The 21733-nt window shown below is 32.3% G+C and overlaps 1 protein-coding gene across 1 annotated transcript; it reads left to right on the top strand.

Moving 5' to 3' along the window:
* Window positions 1–4131: 4131 nt before the first annotated feature.
* LOC141449012 (proton-coupled amino acid transporter-like protein acs) lies at window positions 4132–20421 on the top strand. The gene is made up of 9 exons (XM_074118005.1): window positions 4132–4277; window positions 9835–9939; window positions 10879–11029; window positions 15626–15747; window positions 15890–15974; window positions 16055–16327; window positions 16928–17109; window positions 18335–18504; window positions 19892–20421. Exons 1-9 carry the CDS (start codon window positions 4264–4266, stop codon window positions 20134–20136), a joined length of 1347 nt encoding a protein of 448 aa, XP_073974106.1. The 5' UTR covers window positions 4132–4263; the 3' UTR covers window positions 20137–20421.
* Window positions 20422–21733: the final 1312 nt, after the last annotated feature.

Below are 21733 nucleotides of genomic sequence, written 5' to 3'. Positions count from 1 at the left end.
CGATTTGAAGAAAACATTTTCCATTTTCTGCTATTGTTTTGGTCAACCTTGGAGTTATCAAATAGCACACGGTCATTCTGTTTGCAGATTTTATTTACAATAGAATACAATTCTTAAATGTTAAAATTCTTATGTGGTCGTACATACACAATACACAACAATATATGTAACAAATGTTTTGTACATAGTTTTACGTAAATTTGATTTTAACAAGAACAAGAAGATTAATTTGATTTTGGCTAAGATTAGATATTACACAAATATTTGAACCCAAATATTATTGAGTTCCGTAAGTTTCATTTATTTAGTTTTCAAGAGATCAAGGCATAAATTTTCGATAATTGCACAGAAAGTACTAATTATTATCTCAAAGTATTTTTTTGAAGCTTTAATCAGAATATACTTAATTTTAAGAATAATCTGGCTTACTTCAACTGTATCATTTTTAAGTATTATGTAGTACAACACATGAGTAATACGAAATAAAACTGTTGTTTATGGAAAAATTGTAAATAAAATCTATGTAGTAGAACCTTGAGAATGGCTGTTAGTGAAGTTCGAAATTTACCAGCTACTAAATTAGTTGTGGAAGTCAGGCGGAAGCTAATATTTTGATCAACACTAATTAAAATCAACGTTACGCTTTTTCGTTGCCTTTTTAACAGTCAACCCTAATACAACTGTCCTACCAGACAGTTTTAATATAATCTTGAAAAAAGTAAATATAATACTGTCATAGATTAAATGTAGACTATTATTGCACAGTAATGTATCAAATATATAGAATTGTATATATAATTTGAAAAGGAAGCAAACAATTTTACGTTTAAGATTCCTAACAAAGACTACAAATTATTGGGCAGCATGAGAAGAATAAATAACTGTCCTTTATTCCTTAATTATTTAATTTGGCTTGTTCATAAGGCTCTGTTCAGTTTAGTAACATGATGATTTCAGTTCAGTATGATTCAGAAGTTACCAAATACCATATTTAACAGGGAAAATTAGTTAACATAAATAATAACACGGGAAATATAAGGTTCATTGATCTTAGGTAATAAAATATTTTTAGAAAAATAAGGTCACCTGATAAAACTGGGCTTGTCACGTGACGAAATCTGTACATTCTGAGGCGGGATTGAAGAGACAAACTTGCTGAGATGTCATGTACCAAAGAAGATTTAGATGATGAGAAGATCTCTAAAACCCTTGGCAGATTCTGAGATTCTTAGGATAACTCATCTAGGAGGTAATCTGAGAACCCTTACCTGACACTAGGTGCGTACAAAATCTTGAAAGATTGCAGTGCTTGGTTATTTCTTCCCAAACTTACGGGCAATTTACATTCCAAGATTAAAAAAAATCAGACAGCGTTTGCAAAAGATTTTTTTTTTTTAATGAAAATACTATTATGGAAAAACCTATTTCAGATTTATCCACTTTTCTCAATCACAAAATCCCAGCAATACCTTAAATTGCAAAGCAGAATAGTAAATTATTCAGTAGAAACAGAATGAAAACTTAACTTGATTGCAAGGTAATCATCTCGGCAATCAATTTTCCTGGAATCATTTTACATGATAAGATTAAGATGGATAAATAAACTAAAGAAAAATTAAAGAAAATTGATAGTGCACTTGGTGTGGAAGACTCATACTTTTACCACCGACTTCACCTTGAACTTATCTTCTTTTACCTTCACGTAATTTTTAAGAAAATTTGAAGGTAAGTTTTACCATCAAACTTGCCTTGTAAGAAAATTCCAATCCAAAGTATAGAAATTAACAGATATTGAGGTCTCTCCTGCAAATATTTAAATAAATAAATGTGAACACTCAGACTTCAATATAATTAACTATTGCTTGAAACTTGGAATTCAAATCAAAATACCAGCCAGTCAATTTTAAAAGAAGTAAAGCAGTCGTCACGACTTGACAAAAACAACAAACAATTACATATGTTTGAAACTTGATAATTTATTTCTGATAATTTCTGGTCAGTAATTTCAGATAGTATTAGAATATTTAATAATTAAACTTCGTGTAGCATACTTATATCGAGATGGGAAGACACCAGTTCTATAGGCCACTGTCAGTTTAAGGAGGTCATGCTGTGCCAGAATTTAACTAATTTCTAGACATTTAGTAGTCTTGTTACTAGATGCAGAATGTATACTAAAGCAATTATCACTTGCAAGTGTGAATGAGAGAGATTGTGGTGTTTAATGTTCTTGTTAAGCTTACAGAAGAAATGCAATCAAAATTCCAAGAAATTGAGAATAAAAATTTAACAGTTGCAAATTTTGTTTAACAGATTTATTCGTTGGTAATTTTAGAAAAATCCGTAAACGAAGCTTGAATAGAATAATTTTACATATTTCATTATTTCTATAAAAGCATGTGCATTACATAGTTGCATTGTGTAAAATATTAAATATTTAAATTTTATTTCTTAGAGGGTAGACTTTAATACTTTACGCATTTGTAGGTGATCTGCTATCTACTGGAATTAAAAATAAATTTTAGACAATTAAGTTGAGATTTCTTATAATACTGAATTGGTCGTTTAAAGAAGAGTTAAAGAAAAAATAAAAAGAAAATTAAAATATTATTACGACTGTAAATAGATAGATAGCAGGACCAAAGAATTACACACGACAAGAGGGAGAATTTGTTCGGCAAATTCTGCAGGCGAAAAGCAGTGCTGACTCAAAGTAATTCAAGTAGAAGAAACCTTCTTACAAGAACTAGTGATTTCCAACAGTTACCTTCGATCTCCAAGTGTCAGATGTCCCACATCTCGAACTAGCACAGTAGAAGTGATCATTTCTTCTTTTCCTAACACAATCTACAGAAGGCTGGATGTGAGATCCCCTGTTGTCATATTTTCTGAAAACCTCAATACCAGATTAAGTCACCAGAGTTAAAGAATGCAGCCAGTTAGACCGGCAAGACGTTGTGCCATTTGATTTGACCAGCAGAGGCTTGTGTAGAGCATGCTAAACCATTTCCTCTAAAGCCAGTTAGCTGCAAGTGCTGTAAACGGAAATGTACCCGTTGGAACAGCCGCCTCCATGCTGAGCCAAAGTGAAAAGAATGATCTCTCACATAAATTGCCAGTATTCCCCTCTAATTAGCCAAATCTTATGGTGCAGAATCTTGAAAAAAAAAGCTAGATTAAGGAGACCACTTTGGTAACGAGGTTCTTGGAGAGAATATTGTAGCAAGAGATCCTTCTTCCTGCGTTCCTCACAAGGATGCAACAGTTACTTAAAATTCAGACCAAATTTAGAATAAATACTAAGTATTCGAAAACGAAAGCAGACTAAATTTGAAGAAAATTGATGGGATGGAACTGAATAAATCTAAGCTCGATTGGGCCAAACGGAAACCCAGACAACGCGACCCATAAGGATCTATTGAAACATGTTCCCGTTACCTAATAAATACGTGGGGCGGTGCCTTCGTCTCGATCAAGCAAAAACTGCAATGATCACCATGGACCATTCCCAAAAGGCTCATGAGTCTGTTGAGCTTGCAGTGCTCAGTTAGTAGGCCATGATTCTATCACCATTTCTCTTGAAGCCACTCGGCTTTAGTTAACCATATCTGCTGTTGTTAACCATTGGAGAGAATGAAACTTTTCGACTGATTTTGTCACGTCCCTAGGCACGCAGCAGATGGTTTGCAGGCCACATGAGAGGCTGTCTCTACCTTTTAATTGGACTGAATTCAGTTCCAATTCAGTCTAGAATTGACATGCTGAAAACTAATGGCATTATTAGCCACCAATTTCAAAAGAAATGCTCATATTCTAACATTCGAAGTCTCTTTTAATCTTGTCATGAACACACGTATGTCATGTCGCACAGACTTTGCTTGAAATACTACGGTTCTTTGGCCCACAATATCCTTTAAAAAAAATTGAAATAAAAGTGTTGTGTTATCTAAGAATGTTAGATTTACGTATTTTCGAGATCATTACCATTTTTATTTTTAAGCATTCAAGAAATTTTAAATTTTATTCAAAGATTTTGATTGTCGATTGAGAGAAATTATTTACATCACTTATTTATCACTAGTATCGGTACTTTCATAAACGTTAAGTACGTACAGGGTAAACAATGGAGAGAGGAGGGAGCACGTCGACGTAAACTGTAGGAGTGGAAACCCTGAAGTAAGTAACTGACATTCAAACTGTGACAGAATGTCGGACGGTGTTAGTGTAAAGTGAATTATATGTTGCTGTTAGCAATCAACTGACATGGTCGGAAACTTGTAAGTGTCTTCAACTTTTTGAATTCGTATTTAAGCCTTAAGATAAATGGTTATAATGATTTATTTTCTCTTTTTCCTTTGTCTTCGAATTGGTTTAATTAACCTCAAAAAACATGTATCTAACTTTGATGTGTTTTACGATTGAAGGGAAGGCATTAAACGTAAAGGTAAAGGAGCTTTCAGTATTTTGCCAAAAAAACTAGATCTGCTTTATTGCTGTTACTTTAAAGTTAAAGCTCTCAATATGAAACATATAAATCGGCGCTTGGAACCTTCGCAGTACAATTCCGCTTTCCAAAAGATTTCGTTTTTGTCATCTCTTCCATCTTTGGACGGTGAGCTGTTGAGAAACTTTAGAATTATAAAATCTAAAATCTTTTTTGAGACAACAGAGTCCTACAAAAAGGCAAAAGGCCCCATTTTGAGACATGGGCACTTTTGTCTTTTCCACGTCGAAACCAATAGATTTAACCTATTTATTCCAAAAAATATAATTAGATTAAAATTATTTCCATCTAATTAAAATTATTTTATATCTCATTTAAAATTGGTTCAAGCCTTATTTAATTTTTGTATTATTATAATAATTTTTTATTATTTTTTTAGAATTTGTTTAACCGATAGTAAAGTAATAACGATGATAATAATAATGGCATTTTTTTTTATCAATAGTTAATTGTAACTTACCATTTATAGCAACAGCTCCTTGAATAAATGTTAATACATTTATTAAACAGTAGTTTAAATTAATTACACAATTTTGCGCTTAAAATGATTAATTTTACTTTATTATGGAAGAGGTTGAGAGAAATCAACTTAAAAGAGAAAAAATTACAATTACAGCTTTCGAGTTTATTTTGTTTCAGACAAAAATCAAAAACATATAATATTTTTTCTAAAAAAATAACAGTATTTCATAGTCTGAATGACCTCATGTCATTGTAAATCAATGAAAGATAAATACCGAGGTCCTTATTTTATAGTTGTCAAGGTTTTCCACCCGTTCAATTTTCACGCTACATCTGTTTGCTTCCGGTAATTTAAAATGATTTTCATCAAGCAATTTAAAAGAAAAAATTATATTTTTGAACAAATAAGAAAATTGGATTTATTCAATTTAAAGGGGTCTCTGTTTAATTTTTTGTATTTTATTATTTTATAGAAATTAGTTGAGCTTGTTTGTCAATCTGGAGTTCCTACTTAAAGTTAGTTAAGAACTAGTTAGAAGCACATATAAACGCAAAATATTTTTGCAGGAAACGAGTTGTGGGTAGGTATGAAAGTATTGTAATCAGTAAGTAAAGGAAGTAATTACTGTTGTGTCTATAGATTAGTGAATTCCGTCTTTAAATAACAAGAATTGGTTTGACTTACTAAAATAAAATAATTAGTATTGATTAAATTGAAATCACCCAAAACATAAAGAAAAGGAAACAATAGCAATTTTAGCATAGATCGGATGAAAAAAGATTAAACACCTTCATCGAAGATTTTGTCCTTCAATATCATCGTTTCCTTCTTGCCATGCTGCTCTCAACTTATTGGAGGCTTTGAAACATTGTTTCGGTGACTTGGGCTCCTGGTCACTCCGGGGTACCGGGTTAACGAACTTCCTGATGAAACAGCAAAGGAAAGAGCTGCGTTGATTACAATGATTCTTCAGCCCATTATACCTGTGTCCATCGACGTAGTAGAACAGAGGTGTCACAGTGGATTTTGAAGGAACACCGGAAACGGTAGAGATCTCGAGCTGAATGCCATCAGGCTAGGGAAATAGCCTGTCAGAAACGGCTGTGCTTGACCACAGCAGGTTCCGGATCCGCCAGTTGGTTCAGCAGTTGAGTGTACACGCAAATTTAGCGTATCATCTTTTAAAATGCGGCCTTACTCAATCGCCAATTTGTACTGGCTGTGGTGAGGCCAATGAGACTGTGCGGCACTTAGTAGAGGAATGTACCGTTTATTCTAAAACTAGATTTCTAATCTTCGGGAGGTTAAATGTTTCCCTTCCGGAGATTGTGGCACCTGGTAAGCTTTATGAACTTTTAAGATTTACTCAGTACACTGGGCGATTGAGTTGCCATGCTCCCTAGTGTCCTGATGCTACTTTATTAATTTATTGTATTGACATCTGGCAATTCTTAACCGGATTTGTTAGTTTTGAAACCCCGGTACTTCTTAGTGGTGGGCGGGGAACAATGGGGATTTGGACTGCCTGCGTTCCTTCCTGCTTGTGGAGGGACCTCCCACTGTCACACCTGATCTGATCTACTCCTTCAGTACGTCAACAGAGTTAAAATTAAAAATCAATAAATAAATATTAATCAAACTATCACAATAGATGAAATAGAAACCAAAAAGAAGTGGATTTAGTATTGATTTTTATACTACCTGAACACTAACCAATAAATTTCAGTGTATTATGCCCTGTAGATTCATGTTCTGTTGTACTTGTCAACTATTTTAAAGGTATCAGTGGAAAAGTCTGGTTTAAACTCTGGTCCTGAATGTAATGTATAAAAATGAAAGGATTCTTTCGATTTGGCTTCATTTCTGAATTAATTTTTATTATTAGGTAAAGAATGAATTCAAGAAATAAAAAAAATTAATACCCTTAACAGTGCAATCTTAAAGCTCATTAAACAAAATATATATGTATTTTGAGTTTATGTTAACAAATACGTATGATGTAGTAGAGCTACGTATGATGTCAGACTATAATGAGCTAATTCTCCTATTACTATTCTCCTAAATACGCTATAATTACTATTGGAAACTTTTTCCTTAATGAAAATTAATATCAGTCCGGTTGTGGTGTAAGAGATATTTCAAACTTACCTGTAAAATGCAATTATGAATGCAATTCTTAACATCAAATACTCGTAAATTTAATAAGGATTAAAAGGATTTAATAAGAATTATCTTAAATAATAGTCTTTAATTCAAAGAATCTTTGTCTCAGAATAATGACCGGACCCTCTTTAATTTCAAATTCTTTCCGTGAAAATTTATGTGAAAAGGAGTTTTTATCATTTTAATTTTTTCATAATTAAACCTAGCCCATATGGTTTTGAGATTGGTATACGTCACAATACTTACTGGCTGAATGTAATGAGGCGGCAGTTGCTTTTTCTTGTGTTTATCTCCCTTCTGCCTCACGTTCCTTCTTCCTTTTTACCCTTTTGGTACCACATTTCCCATTACCTTGTGGGTTAGAGCGTTGTTGTAAGGCTAAGGGAGTTAACCTCTTCAAGGTAATATAGAAGAAAGCTTGACACAGTCTTAACTACTGCGAGTTGAAAGAAATTAAATCTTTGAACACCATAACATGAAATGTAAAATGGTCATTAGCTGAAGGTAAAAATCGGCATCTAGAGTAGAAGTTGGCCAATTCGATCTTGTAGTATTGCCGGAAATAAAGGGGCAGTTTCCAGAATTATTGCAACTGCTAGTTCTGATTGATAGCGGACAAATGGCAAGCATTCTAGAAACTAGAAGACGCCTAGGGCAGGCGCCTTACAGTTTGGCTTTATTCTAAGACACATTATATCTATCTAATGTATTCAGTTCCTCCACAGCTTTCAACAAGGCAGATTTTTATGGAAAGGCTTCGGAAATAACGCTCAAATTCTGCTTTTTGCTACAAATTCTCCTTAGAATGTCCAAGCAACCCACCACAAACCATATATAGCCTTCAATGCTAGGGCCTGACAATCATCGTTAATAATTAATGTGACATTATTTATTATCACCTATAAATAAAACATTTGGGAGGTAAAGTTAAAGGAAAACCATTAACAATTTTTTTCAACAACATTTTTAGATAATTTTAGTCAGTTAAGTGACAAAAAACGAAAAAATAAGAAATTACACAGGAAATAAATTTAAAAAATTCAGCATTTGATTAATACGTCACTTTTACAATTTACGTAATATGTATCTCCTTAATAAACACTTACAGTTTAAAATATTCATAAGGTACTAAAAAAAAAAAGTCAAAAAGTTACCTAGTTTGGCCTAGGTATCGCTTCATAACGTAATTTCAACCAATGAAACGTTAGAAAAAACTATGTACTTTATTTACATTTGGGCTTTCTAAAATAATTGAATATTCCCCATTGAGCAATGTTTTTACAAATCCTCACTAAAGACACATTTTAGAGAGGATCTCAGACTAACACCTACCACACCCATAAAGCCTCAACAAGAACCTGAAAAGGCACATCTAAATGAATTCATGAAAATTAGTTCACGCTTTTAGGTGCTATGTTGTTTAGCATACAAGGCAAAAACAACGGTAAACCCCATTTCTGTAATCTGCTTTTTTCCCCATTTTTAGTAACATTTCTCTCAAAACCAATTTGATGTACATTGTTGCTAACAATTACTCTCATAAGCATCAGCTCCTCATTTTTAAACAATATCTCAGAGTTTTATCTTATACAGAAAATTTTTTTCAAGTTATATGTTCTTAACCGTTTTTATTTGTGGTGGGGCACTTTTTGACGATCAACCTTTAAACAGCTGACTTACCGGACAGTTTTAATAACAAAATTAACAAAACTTTGTCGTAAATATTTGTTTTTATCGTGGCCTTCACGTCACCTATAATCTTAACACTATACTTCAAGAAAACACTCTAAAAAAGCTATTTCCTAATGTAATTCTTATGTCGTCACTCTTATTAATATATTTTCCTTTGTCCAAAAAAAAAAAGAACAAATTTTATTATTAAAACTGCCGCGGTAGGCCAGTTGTAAAAGGGTTGTTGATCGCCAAAAACTGCACGAAAAAGCGTAACGTTGGAAAACATTCTTTCCTATGTAAGATTCCAATCAAAAATTTTCTTTAAAAATAAAAACCATTTTCTCGTTCAAGTTTTTTATTTCAATTTCATACCGCAAAAATAGTTACTAATGTTCCAGCTTATCCTTAAATAGACTAATCCTGTAGAGTTTAAGGGCTGAATTACTTTTTTAACCGTTTTTTTCACCTATTAATAAGAAGCAAAATGGCCAAATGAACATTATGAAGGCGAGGAAACTTTTTCTTTCCAATACTTAATTTACTGTATTTATTGTGTTTTTTTTTTCTATTAAGCTTTTGTTATATATTACAAATTATTTGAATCTAATAATTATTAATATAAAAGTTAATACAATAATTTTGAATTGTTGCAGCTACCTAATAATGGTAGCAATTTGAAAGCAATATGCCTTTTTGTTTTTATTAATATTATTTTTATTTATTTTGTATTCTATTTTTTATTAATGTTTTAAGAAGAACTGAAATAAAAAATTATAATCCATTGTGTTTAGCGCGACAAATAAAATTCTATATCTCTTATTTATAACTAATAAAATATTTAAGATAATATTTCCAAAATTAGAAAATTTCATTGGAAAACCAAACCGAAAAAAGCAACCAAAGTAGAATATATTTTTTAATTGGCGGAATTACGTTACTCCTTGAACGAGAGAATTGATGATTTAATAAAATTATTATTAAAAAGATTTCTAAAGAAATTGTTTATTTTCTCTCATTGCTTAATTTTCAGAGAGAATGGCTCTCTAGGGAAGGAGAATAAACACTTCAATAAGGAGGGATTTGAGGAGAAATCCCCAGAAACGCTGAAAGACGATGAGGCAACGCACAAGACATCGTAAGTATTGCAAGCGGTTAATTTCAGAAGATAAAAGTAATGATATTGAAAAAAAAAATAACATTTTCGATTTCAACCGTTATGCATGCATTGCTATTCATCACTGAGCAAGATATTTTATTTTATTTTTAGTTCTCAGCTATTTAAAGAAAGGTTCTTTGGTGGGATTTCAGCATTTTAAATATATTGATATGACGCCAAAAACTCCGTTTTCTTAGCTTTCTATTTTCTTTTATTTTAGAGTTCGCTAAGCGACTGGGGTTTATTAAAAACTCCAGTACATGAACTTGGGGTTTCTAGATTGCGCTACACATATGGGACAGAGGACCAACCGGTCTTCCGGTCTCGCCAAGTTGGAAAAACTGCAAAAACACACCTCATAGCGAAGCCGCTCGCCCATTCGAAGTACGTAATCCATTAGTTTTAATGACTCATTAAAACTCTTTATAAAGAGGCATGGCCACCCAGCCAGGACCGCGTCAAGACTGTGCTCGTTAATCGCGGTGCTTCTAAGTGGGATGTCATTTGCGTTGTGTAGCAGCAGAGGTTAGTGTTGTGCTTATGAGTTCTACCTGTCAGCCCAGAAGCTCTAAAGTTGTGATGTTCTCGCAGCCATATCCCAGAAATAGCCGCCATGAATTCACCACACTAGATCCGAGTTAAAAAGTTCGCTCAAACTTACGTAGCGCGAAAGCCAGACCAGAAATCCATTATTAACAAACTGAATCCTTTAGTTATCCTTCTCAACTAGATGCTTTCACAGTCAGGGAATGAAGGCAGAAATTTAAGCATGCAGAAATAGAAACTGATTCCGCGTGGACTACCAGCCTTTTTGATGAATCAAAATTACAAAATTACACAAGATCACAGCATAAGAAAAGAAAATAAAAGAGAAAATAGAAAAATGGTGGTGTATAAATTTAAATTGCTCAATTTCAGATACTGGGAAGGACTTGTGCATTTGTTTCGAGGGACAGTGGGCACAGGGATCTTGGCACTCCCCGCTGCATTCAATCAAGCCGGCTATATAGGAGGTATTTTAGGAATCGTTGGTGTCACCTTCATGGTTAATTATTGTTCTCTTCTCCTGGTAAGTAAAAAGGAAACTAGTGTTCAATAATTCGATTTTATTTTCAGAACCGAATTATGTAACTCAATTATTAAAATAGAACACCCCAAATCGGTATTAGTTATGCATCATTTCTTTAATACATTTCCAACAATATTATAACTAATTTTTTAATAAAATTGCGTAATAAATTTGTATTGTTCTAGATTAGGATTTCATTTTAGCATTTCAGACATAAATATTATGAAACTGACGTTTATTCCATATATACATTATAACCATACATACTGAATTTGGATGTTTAACTCCTTTTCGCAAATCTCTAAAAATAAATTTGGGGAAAAAATTCTTTATAAGCTGGAGCGAAATTCGTAGCAGAACCTTTATTTTACGCAATTACATAGAAAGTCTTCAAAAAACCGAAAGATCGATGTTAATGGCATATAAAATTCTTTTTAATTATTGCTAAAAAGTGGTCAACTACAGTCTGCCTAAACCCGGGATGATAACATTACTTTCAGGGGAAGAGCCTACCAAATGAGCTTTATTACCTTCTTGAGTATTCAAATATTTCATTTCAATTTAACAAAAATCTGTTTTGAAACACTCAAAGTGTCTTCTTTAACTCATATTGAACGTAAATTAATGATATGAACTGCCTTCGGTGTTCAGTGTTTACTTATGTGAATACCTGAATTTGTCCTTGATGAAGTTCATGGATCCAATTTCCAATGTTCCGCTATTTTTATATATGCTTTTAAATTTAAACTCATTCACTCCCATTTGAACATTTAATAGAGGTTTCTAATGAGCTTTAGAGAGCCACAATAGATTCATTTGGTCGCAGTGAATAGAGGCGAACGTTTAAAGGGAGACTTCTCGCTGATTAAATTCCAGTCGAAAAGAATCAACACATCATTAAGTTATGAAACAACATCAAGAAAAGTCAAGAAGAATTCATTAAAAAGAATTAGTCTCCAGCACAAGTAGGGTTAGTGGGCCTTACTACTTGGTACCGTAAATTGTATAATCGTGCCGATAATTTCTTCATCCAATCATTTAATTTTGTAAATATAAGAATAGATATTAAATTCAAACAGTGCTATTATTCCAAATGCTGACCATAGCGTTACAACGCTAGATTTTCTCGGCTTACTGAGAAATTATGAAGAGTGTTGTTCATAGATGTTCGGGGAAAGTGGGATTTATTTCTAAAAGTAAAATTGGTTTTGTGTGATTACAAAGAAACGAAAACCAGCTGAGAAATTGCTGTCACAAAAGAAAGTATCTGAATAAGTAAAAACATTTAGCACCAGAAAGAAATCATGTCGACCATATTATATTTTCAAATTAACACCAAGTAAATGATATGTGGAAATGAAAAGTTTCTATGGATTAAAAATTTTTGGTTGTAAATTGAATGTACGTACGCACTAATTATTCACTTTAATGAGAGGATGGTAGCTGACATGGACCCTTCAGAAAAAAAATAATAAGGGGAAAAAATTACGTTCTGCGCACGTTCTCACCCCATTTTGTGCACAAACAAAAACTCTATCAATAGTAAGACTCAATAGATATTGATAAGGCACTGAGGATTTAGCTTACAAACCTGTATAACCTACAATCTAGATCAGGGATGTAGGTAGGTAGGTAGGTAAAGTCTTTTATTCAGATTCAAAACTCAAATACATATTCAAAAATAATAAAAAATAAAAATACACTAACTAACCAATTTAGAAAAACTAAAAATACATCTTATATAATTTTATTACAAATCCGAATAGAAGACATACGCAAGGTCAAGGACCATCAGCGGAGGCTATGTTGTGAGTTATACATATTTATAGCAAGAATCTATTAAAATAAATAAACATGGACTTAAATACATAGAACAAAATAAACTGTAAAAACAGCTGTTAGTTCAACTTTTTAACGTTAAATAAAAATTATTCAAAATTTATGAATTAGCAATTTTTACGCTTCTAAAGTACCACGCTGCTTTACAATATTTCAGTAGAACATCCCAGCAGTTTCCATTTAAATATGTTATTAAATCATCTTCTGAAATACAATTTTTTTTTAAATGTTTTACTCTAATTTCCTTGTATGCTGGGCAGCGCGCAATAAAATGCATTACATTTTCTACTTCTATCATATCGCATAAAGTACACAGCTGTGCAGTTAAATCATTATTATACCTTTTGTAATTTAAATTAATTAAATCACCTCTTAGCTTAATAATCCAACTAATATTATCTGTTTTAAAGTTGTCGTTAACATAATATGTTAAGTTATGAAACAACATCAAGAAAAGTCAAGAAGAATTCATTAAAAAGAATTAGCATATTATGCTACATTCGAATCTAAATTATAATTTAGCTTTTTATATATAACTGTAAATTGCGAATTTTGGGCTCTAGTTATGCATTGAACATTGTGTTTATTACTTATTTGGGCTCTGAGTATGGGATGTCAAACTCGATTGAACCACGGGCCACTTGGTGCAACAGGCGAGATTCACGTGGGCCACAACATGTTTACAAATTTTTCCTAGATTTCCAATATTTGGATTCAGAGGTTGAGAACAGATAATCTTCATTAAGGCAGATAGATGTTTTTCAATCAATCTTGATCTGTATGCCGTTTTATTTAATTTCATAGACGGAAATAGTTGCTCACCCCAAAAACGTACTCCAAAAATAACCCAAAATTTGTACAGCAAACGTTTTTGGATATTTCTCACCTAAATAAGAATATATTTTGGGAATTCCTACTTCGTCTTTTAAAACCGGATCATGCTGGAATTCCGCTGAAAGTGGCAGACATATGGCTTCCAAACGTCGCTGGAACTAAGTCTGCGCGTTTATACGTACAAGCCCCCAGGACCACGTGTATACTCGTCTTCAGTAGTTAACGGATACTGGGAATTATGTGTACGATATTGCCTCGATATTCACTAAGCGCTATTTCCTTCACAAAAACTTTTTCTATTTTCATTTTATTTCAGTTCATCGTGGGCCATAATTACCTCGGGGGCCGCATGTTTGTCACCCCTGATCTAGATAGTAATAGATTTGGCTTTCATTAAGGCCACTTCAAATTCAATCAACATTGGTTCAAGTCCAGCTGATTACCTTTAGTTTTACTCTTCCTTCAAGCATTTTTTGAAACCGCAACGGCTTCCTGACTGTTATGAAAGAACAGCGTGCTGAAATGAGAATGCACTGATAAGGTTATGGACACCATTCATCCTTTTGCCTTCATCAGAAGAGTAAATTAAGAAGAGAAACTTCTAACAATGATAAAACCTTATTGTAAGTTCTTTAGTTTTCAAATGATTTTATAAGATCAAATTAGCAATTCCTTTAACTAATTTGAATGAGAGAATAATTAAATAAGTGATCTTTTAAAATAAATAAACAGGAATTAAATTTAAATTAAACAATATGAAAAGATATTTAAATTTATCTTTAGTCTATCTTCAGTCAGCAGGTACCTAAGATACTATCAATAACTCATATACAATTCTATTAACTATTAATGAATAGGACGTTGGTACAGAATGGTACGATATTTTAACTTTTAGTTCATAAAAGCTTCATTATTGTAATTTAGCTTATAACAATGGACAAGATAAAATTATCGAATCTTTCAATTTATTGTTCTTGCTATAAAATATTAAATCAGAAAGAAGGGTAATATTAATTTAGCCAGAATTAGGTTAACTAACAATTAATTGCTACACATCTTAAATTAATGTTCATTGGCAAATCATTTGTTAATAATAAATTTTTTCGTGTAATTTATCTTCACGACTGCAAATCTCATCTGTAGAAACTGAGAAGCGTTGGCTCACGTATTTTTCTGGTTCTAAGTACTGTTGCTGCAAGCCCCGAACTTATATGAGGATGAGCTAAAAGAGACTATTGCCCGTGAGTGGAAAAGAACAAAGCTGAACGAAAATCCAGAAGATAATTTGTTGATAAACTGTCCATACACTCTGATATAGGCCATAAGTCTAATGCGTTACAATGCAATGTATAGATAATGTGTCAAGGGATTACTTTTCAGAGAACTTGCTGGCGTTGTGGGTGATGGCAATGAAGAAACTTCACAATGTAGCTAAGGAAGGCACTTGGACGTTAAAGATATCTTCGCTTTTAGCTAAAAGATCATCAAATCAACGCCGTTGTAATAAGATGCTGGAAAAACAATTAGCAAACTGTAGGAAGCCCAGAAAAGAAATGCGAGGAATTTTCATCAATCTGTAGCTTACAGTTTCATCAGTTTATCACTGACTGGGCTTAGTCCCAAAAGTGCTGGCAAACCATTACATCTGCACTTTATGATAGCATGGCCGATTCCTAGCTCTAATAAGATGTCAAGTTTTAGACGATTTTAGCGGGATATATACTCGAAATTATAAATTAAATTTGGCTGTTAGGTGACGCATGTCCGAAATAGCTAGGCACTGACAAGACAAAGAAAAAATTACTTTAATTTTCAATGAAATAGAAGAAATTCAATTCCTAGTTCACCTGTTACACATATTTTTATAACCTTTATTTTAGTTGTTAAAAAAAAAAAATCATTAAAACAAATGTTCTTTTTCAGGCGAGATCTCAGCTGGAGTTGGCAAGAAGACGGAATGTAGCCTCAATGACGTACCAAGGAACAGTAGAGGCAGCTTTTGAAGATGGTCCCAAAGGGGCCAAAAAATTTGCTCCAATATTTGTGTAAGCTACATTTTATTAAGTTACAATCAGTGTAGGTACTATAGTAATAATATAAGTACCAGTGATAAATGTTTTTAATTAAAGTAATTTTTAATTATGATCCACAATTTTAAAATAAATAAGCTAATTAATTTTTCAACAGGAAATCAACAAACGCTCTATTATTATTTGGACAAATCGCCGGCAATTGTACTTATGTCATCTTCATTGCAACTAATATTAAAGAGGTTTATACTTCAAGAAGTTTCTTGTAATTATTTAGATTTAATAATGTTTAGAAAATAATAATATAATGGATAACTTCCAGGTTTTCGATCCACATGTGGGTGTTAGAAGTTTACGAGAGTACATAGCTTGGTCAACACCATTTATATTGGCCGCTAATTTAGTGATTACTTTGAAGAAAATGGCCATAGTATCTCTGTTCGGCAACATCGTATTGTTATCTAGTGTGACAGTTATTTTTTATTATGTCACACAAGATTTACCCTCACTTGAAGAGAGGAAAATGTTCGGGGATGTGAGGGATATTCCTTATTTTATTGGTACCATCTTCTTTGCCACTGGATGTATCTCACTGGTAAGTCATGTTTTATATGATTTCTGAACAATAAACAGGCAAACAATTCAATTTAGTGTGAACCAACGTAAGATGATATGTTTGTGATCAATACTGATTGACAGTTGTAGCATTTGCACGTCGTAGGAGTCACCTCCTTAGTTCAGTTCAAGTATACCTAGAAGTTTAGCGTAATTTGTTAACTATTCTTAGAATACCTGAAGACTATTGTTAACATTTCATATCCCGAGAAAACAACTTGATTAAGTCGAGATAGTCATAAAGTTTTATTTTATTCTTGTCTCTAGTATTAGTAATTAGAACGTACTGGATTGGTTACTAGTATTCAACATACATTGAGTTACATCCTCTAAGACTTCGTATTGCTTCGCCATATCTTCCTTATTTGCCTTTTAATTTCCATAACAATTTACATCGCTAGTTTTTCCTTTGAAATCCTAGAAATACGTTTGCAACAAAGTTGCTGGAAAAAGTTTGCTTATTCCATCCATAGTGCAATGGTTTACTAACTGCTAGACAGTCAATCGTTGATATCGTAGAAAAGTAGATTAGACTAAGGATAATTCTTGTTTAATACAGCTTAAATTTTGTTACTGCTAGGTACTGCCGCTGCAAAACGATCTGAAGAATCCATCAAAAATGTCATCCAAATTCGGCTTACTAAACGTAAACTCCACTTTGACTGGTATCCTTTATTTAGTCTTTGGACTGCTAGGATATCTTAAATATGGACCTGCTGCCCAACAGGCCACAGTGACTGTTAATCTTCCCAAATATAGTCTGTAAGTATAGCTTTAAGAGGCTTTAATCACTTTCGTCAGGAATTTATTTACTTACGATATGTTTATATGTATTTACAATTTATTACGATACTTCTCTGAAGGCTAGATAAGAATAAATTAGCCTTTTACCGAACTATAATATGGATGGTTTTTAAACGTTGCAACACCTAATTTTGGTTGGTGGACGTTAAGCCCCGTCTGAGAAAATAGGCGATTACTTTACTTTTTTCCTTAATAAAGTTTTAAACAATGACCAAATGTTTTTTCTCATAACTCAGTTTTAACCGTATCTTGACGACTTCTTGAAGGCCTTGGCCTAAGATAATGTTTGAGATTAATTAAAATTAATTTCATGTTGTTTTGAAAGGACTAAATCTTGTATTGTGGTTTGGAATTCACATTAGTGAATTGGATTCAAAGTGTTATATTTTGATAATCATGATGTAAGGTGTTTATAGTGAAGGACCGAACTGAGAATCCTTCTAACGAAATAACATTGGCCAACTTGAAAAGTTATCGCGTGGATCTGGATTTAAAAGCAATTATTTCTGAGCGAAGAGATTAAATAAGTGGTTAACGAATACTGGATTCCAACGCGGAGATCACGGATTCGAATTCAGCTGCTGGCCGTTATATTTTCTCTTCCTAGAAGCAACTTAAAGTTAAGTTTTCTTTAAAGTTACAATTCTGAATAAAAAGTAGTTGACTTCAGTAAAAGGTTTGATTTTCGAGAAAAAAAAAATGGCAAACAACTACAATAAAAAATCTATTAGGTGATAGTATATCCGGTCAGTCAATTTTCCTCATATTTGAGATTTAAATTTTGCATTTAATACTTACTAGATATGTTATAAATTTAAATTGAGGGTATTTAGAAGAAAACCAAACAATTTCCCCTTTCCTAGTAGCGCCCTTTATAAAAGTTCTCCGTAGTGAAGACTACAAAATCGATTCGGTAAAGTGGCATTTCCCAGTATCAGGTCTGTTAGAAGTACATTTTGGATTTTTTTTTTAAGTTTATTTATTTTCACAACTACAGCACATTTCTGCTACAAGTGAAGCTGATTCAACATGATACATAAAATAAATACATGAATAGCATGAGGGGGGAATTCAACCATTGGCGAAACTCCCAAGCATCTTAGATTTAAAATATTTTTCACTGAACAAAACAAATTCAGTCTAATAATTCAGAAATGCAGTTTTCAATTATTATTTGTTACAGCTCAGCGACATTGGTGCAAGTATTTCTCTCAATATCAACAATAACGGCAACCGCAGTGCAAAATTATATTCTATTAGATATCGTTTGGAATGATTATTTATGCGATATTGTGAAGAAAAATGTAAAGTTCAAGCAATATTTATTGAAAATTGCAATAGTTTCAATTACAGGTATTTCAACCCATTCAAATTGTAGACTAGTTTTAAGATTGCTTAATATGCGCGCAGCAGCCACATTGTGCACAAGATATCACTTTTTCACATCTTTATACCGCCGACTTGGTGTGTGACTTATAAGACCGTGTCTCACCACCGCTTGCGACCCGCCCGCAATCTGAGACTCACCCCAACCAACAATCGTAACAACATTATTAACGATAAAGTTTCAATTTATATTTCATACATCAAATAAACTGAAGCCAATTGCAAAACTCCTTATTTTTATTTAGGAGGAAAATACGGTGATATGATACTGTGATGTCCACCCAGTAACTTTCAACAAGTAAGATGACCAAGCTGTAGTGTTTGATTTGTGAGCTTATAAAAATAAGGCGCTTTAGAATATTGGTTTTAAAAAAATCTTTTACTGCAGGGCATGATAAAAGTTTGTTTTATTTTAATTATCATCTACTGAAAAAGTGTTCAGGTCCGCAGTGCTGGATAATACCTTTGATTTGAATACCACCCTAGCTGCTAAATGTGTAGTTCGACTCAGTAACTTAAGTGAAATCAATCTTCTAAACTAACTATTCTACCTCCGATGCTGAGCTAAAATCGTAAACCGGTCAGGGATACTGACTAAGATATGCATGTTTTTGTCTGATAAATTCAAAGAAATTATCAAATAGTTCATTCTAAATAAAAGATTATAATAGTTACTTGTAGCTATAATTTAGATGAATAATAATTTAAAAATTTAAATAATGGTGGACAATAAAAGTAATAGATGAGTGTAAACGAACATTAGAGTATCATTAATTTTGATTTGTTGTTGTCCCAGCCCATATTAGCAAAATTAGTGCGGTTTTTTTTTAACAATAAATAGTAACATTTTCTATATTTTATAAGCCGTAGTCGTTTCATTTCCAAGTTCTCTGATGTTTTTCTATAATTTAACGCCACAGTCAATCGCCGCACTCTTACAACTTATTAACATATTTCAATGTATTATCAATTACAAAATATTTAAAATAATAAAACAACCATTCATTTGCAATGTATGTAAATATTCAGCAAATAAAGAAACTTAAATAGAACATTCAAAAAAAAAAAAATCCAAATGATATTCTTTGATTAATAAATTCATTTATTAAGTATTGATCTATTTTATTTTTTTTTCAAATGGTGTCAGAAAATTATTTCTCAAGAAAAATTTGTGCAGACAGATTCTCCATCATATAAATTTTAATATAGAATCGCTTATGCTTTATATTAAACTTTAACCAACGAAAAAGTTGAAAACAATGTGCCATTTTGACACTAAATTCAATAGAAACAAATAGATATACATTTATTACAAATTTCTTCTTTGTAATTCTAAATTTTGCCCTGATTGCAGTTTTAGGAGCGTTGGTTGTGCCCAATTTGAAGCTGCTGATTTCCTTAATCGGTATCATCGGACAGTGTACACTCAGTTCAACATTTCCTTGCATCATCCACATGTTCACACATCGTGAACAGCCATCATTGTGGGCCTTTATTAAAAAGTTTTATTTGGATGTTATTGTTTTAGCGTTCAATACTTTTATATTAACATTTGAATTATCCAAAATTATTACTGAAATTGTTGAAGTATTCAGATGAATGAACAATATGAACAACAGTGTTAGGGGCATAAATAATAAACCTATTCCAATCAGATATGTTTGAGAACATCATTTTATTCTGTATTCTTTGTTGCAAAAAAAAATCCTAATTTAGATTTGTAAATAGATCTTTCTTTTGTTTTTATAATTTAAATAACTTTCAAAAAATAATAACTTTAAATTGTAAATTAAGAATAAACTGAATTTTAAATTTCCGTCCACTGAATGAAATGAATTCTTAAATTTATGATTAATTAAGTAATAAATTTAAAGACTTTTTGTATTTATTTTTTTATTTATTTTAGCCAAATTATTTTGAGCTTATAGAAAGAATCATTAACTTTTTCTTCAGTGTTCGACTTATTTTAATAAAATCACCACAAATGTTTCAAACAAAAGGAATTTATAGATCTGAGAAGAGTGGCAAAAATTTCAAAAATGAATTGAAATCTAAAGTCAACAGAATGACGAGTAACTTATTTAAAGCACGTCATAGAAGGCTGTACGAACTGAATCTAATGGCTCGTGGTGTATACCTTTTTTCAAAAGTCAAAACTAACTTTAACGTCTAAAAGAGGGTTTAAGGTTTGAAGCTACCGCTGCTTTCATTACATATCCTTGGTAACATCTTTGAATGTGCTTCCTCTGGACGAATAGAAAAATGCCTAAATTGCATGAGTAATGTGCTTCATTGAAGTGATCAATGCTGAGTGAAATGTTTGTTTGAGCTAAAGGAATTGGTGCACACTATATGAAATAATTTAATTAAAAACTAATCACAAAAGAATACATAAAATATAACGCTTGATTAAAATAAAAAAATCTTACATAGTAAATATGAGATGGACTGTTATTTGATGTATAAAACTAAGATAACCGTTTTGTTTTTGTTATTGCATAACAGATCTAGTGTGGGTGTTATTTGAGTCCAACACCTTCCGTTTCAACAGAATGGACTTTTGGATTAATATTCTACAAAGAAAAAGATCTTACATAAAATATTCTAAACTCTACACTTTAAAGGCCTACCTAGCATTGTGAACGCTCCTTGATGGTAACTTTAGATATTTATAAATAATTTAAGATTTCGTTACATTTGCTCCAAATCTCACACAGTAAATTCTACCAAAACTGGGCTCACATTCCTTATTTATTAAATAGTAGTTATTAGTGAAAATGGAGGGGCTAAGTCCCAATCGACTTAAGTGAGTAAAGAACACGTACGGGTAGGTTGTAGTTATACTACAACTTGTTTAAGTGTAAATTTTGGCCTGTGGGAGATTGATAGTGGATTAGAGCTTGTCTTATAGATACGCTACACCCCAAGAATGGCTGCCTACTAACAAAACCTGCGTATGGTTCAGTGATGGAATTGTTTCTGCTGTTAGACTGTGGTATCCACATGAGGCTTAGATTCTTGAAAAAGTGAGCATTGCTCCACTATCTTTGGGAACACATCTCAAATACTCAAGCAGCAAATCTTTAGTATGAAGTTCTGTAGAATGCTCAGAAGGCGGATGAAGATTCCGTTAGCTCCGCGTTTTACAGAATGACTAATGGTAATCACCATTGAACTGCTTATATCAGTTTACTGG

Source organism: Rhodnius prolixus, unplaced genomic scaffold (genome assembly GCF_049639745.1).
Source record: "Rhodnius prolixus isolate KJV_2025 unplaced genomic scaffold, Rpr scaffold_2, whole genome shotgun sequence".
Taxonomy (NCBI): Eukaryota; Metazoa; Arthropoda; class Insecta; order Hemiptera; family Reduviidae; genus Rhodnius; species Rhodnius prolixus.
This window is presented reverse-complemented; position numbering and strand designations above follow the sequence as displayed.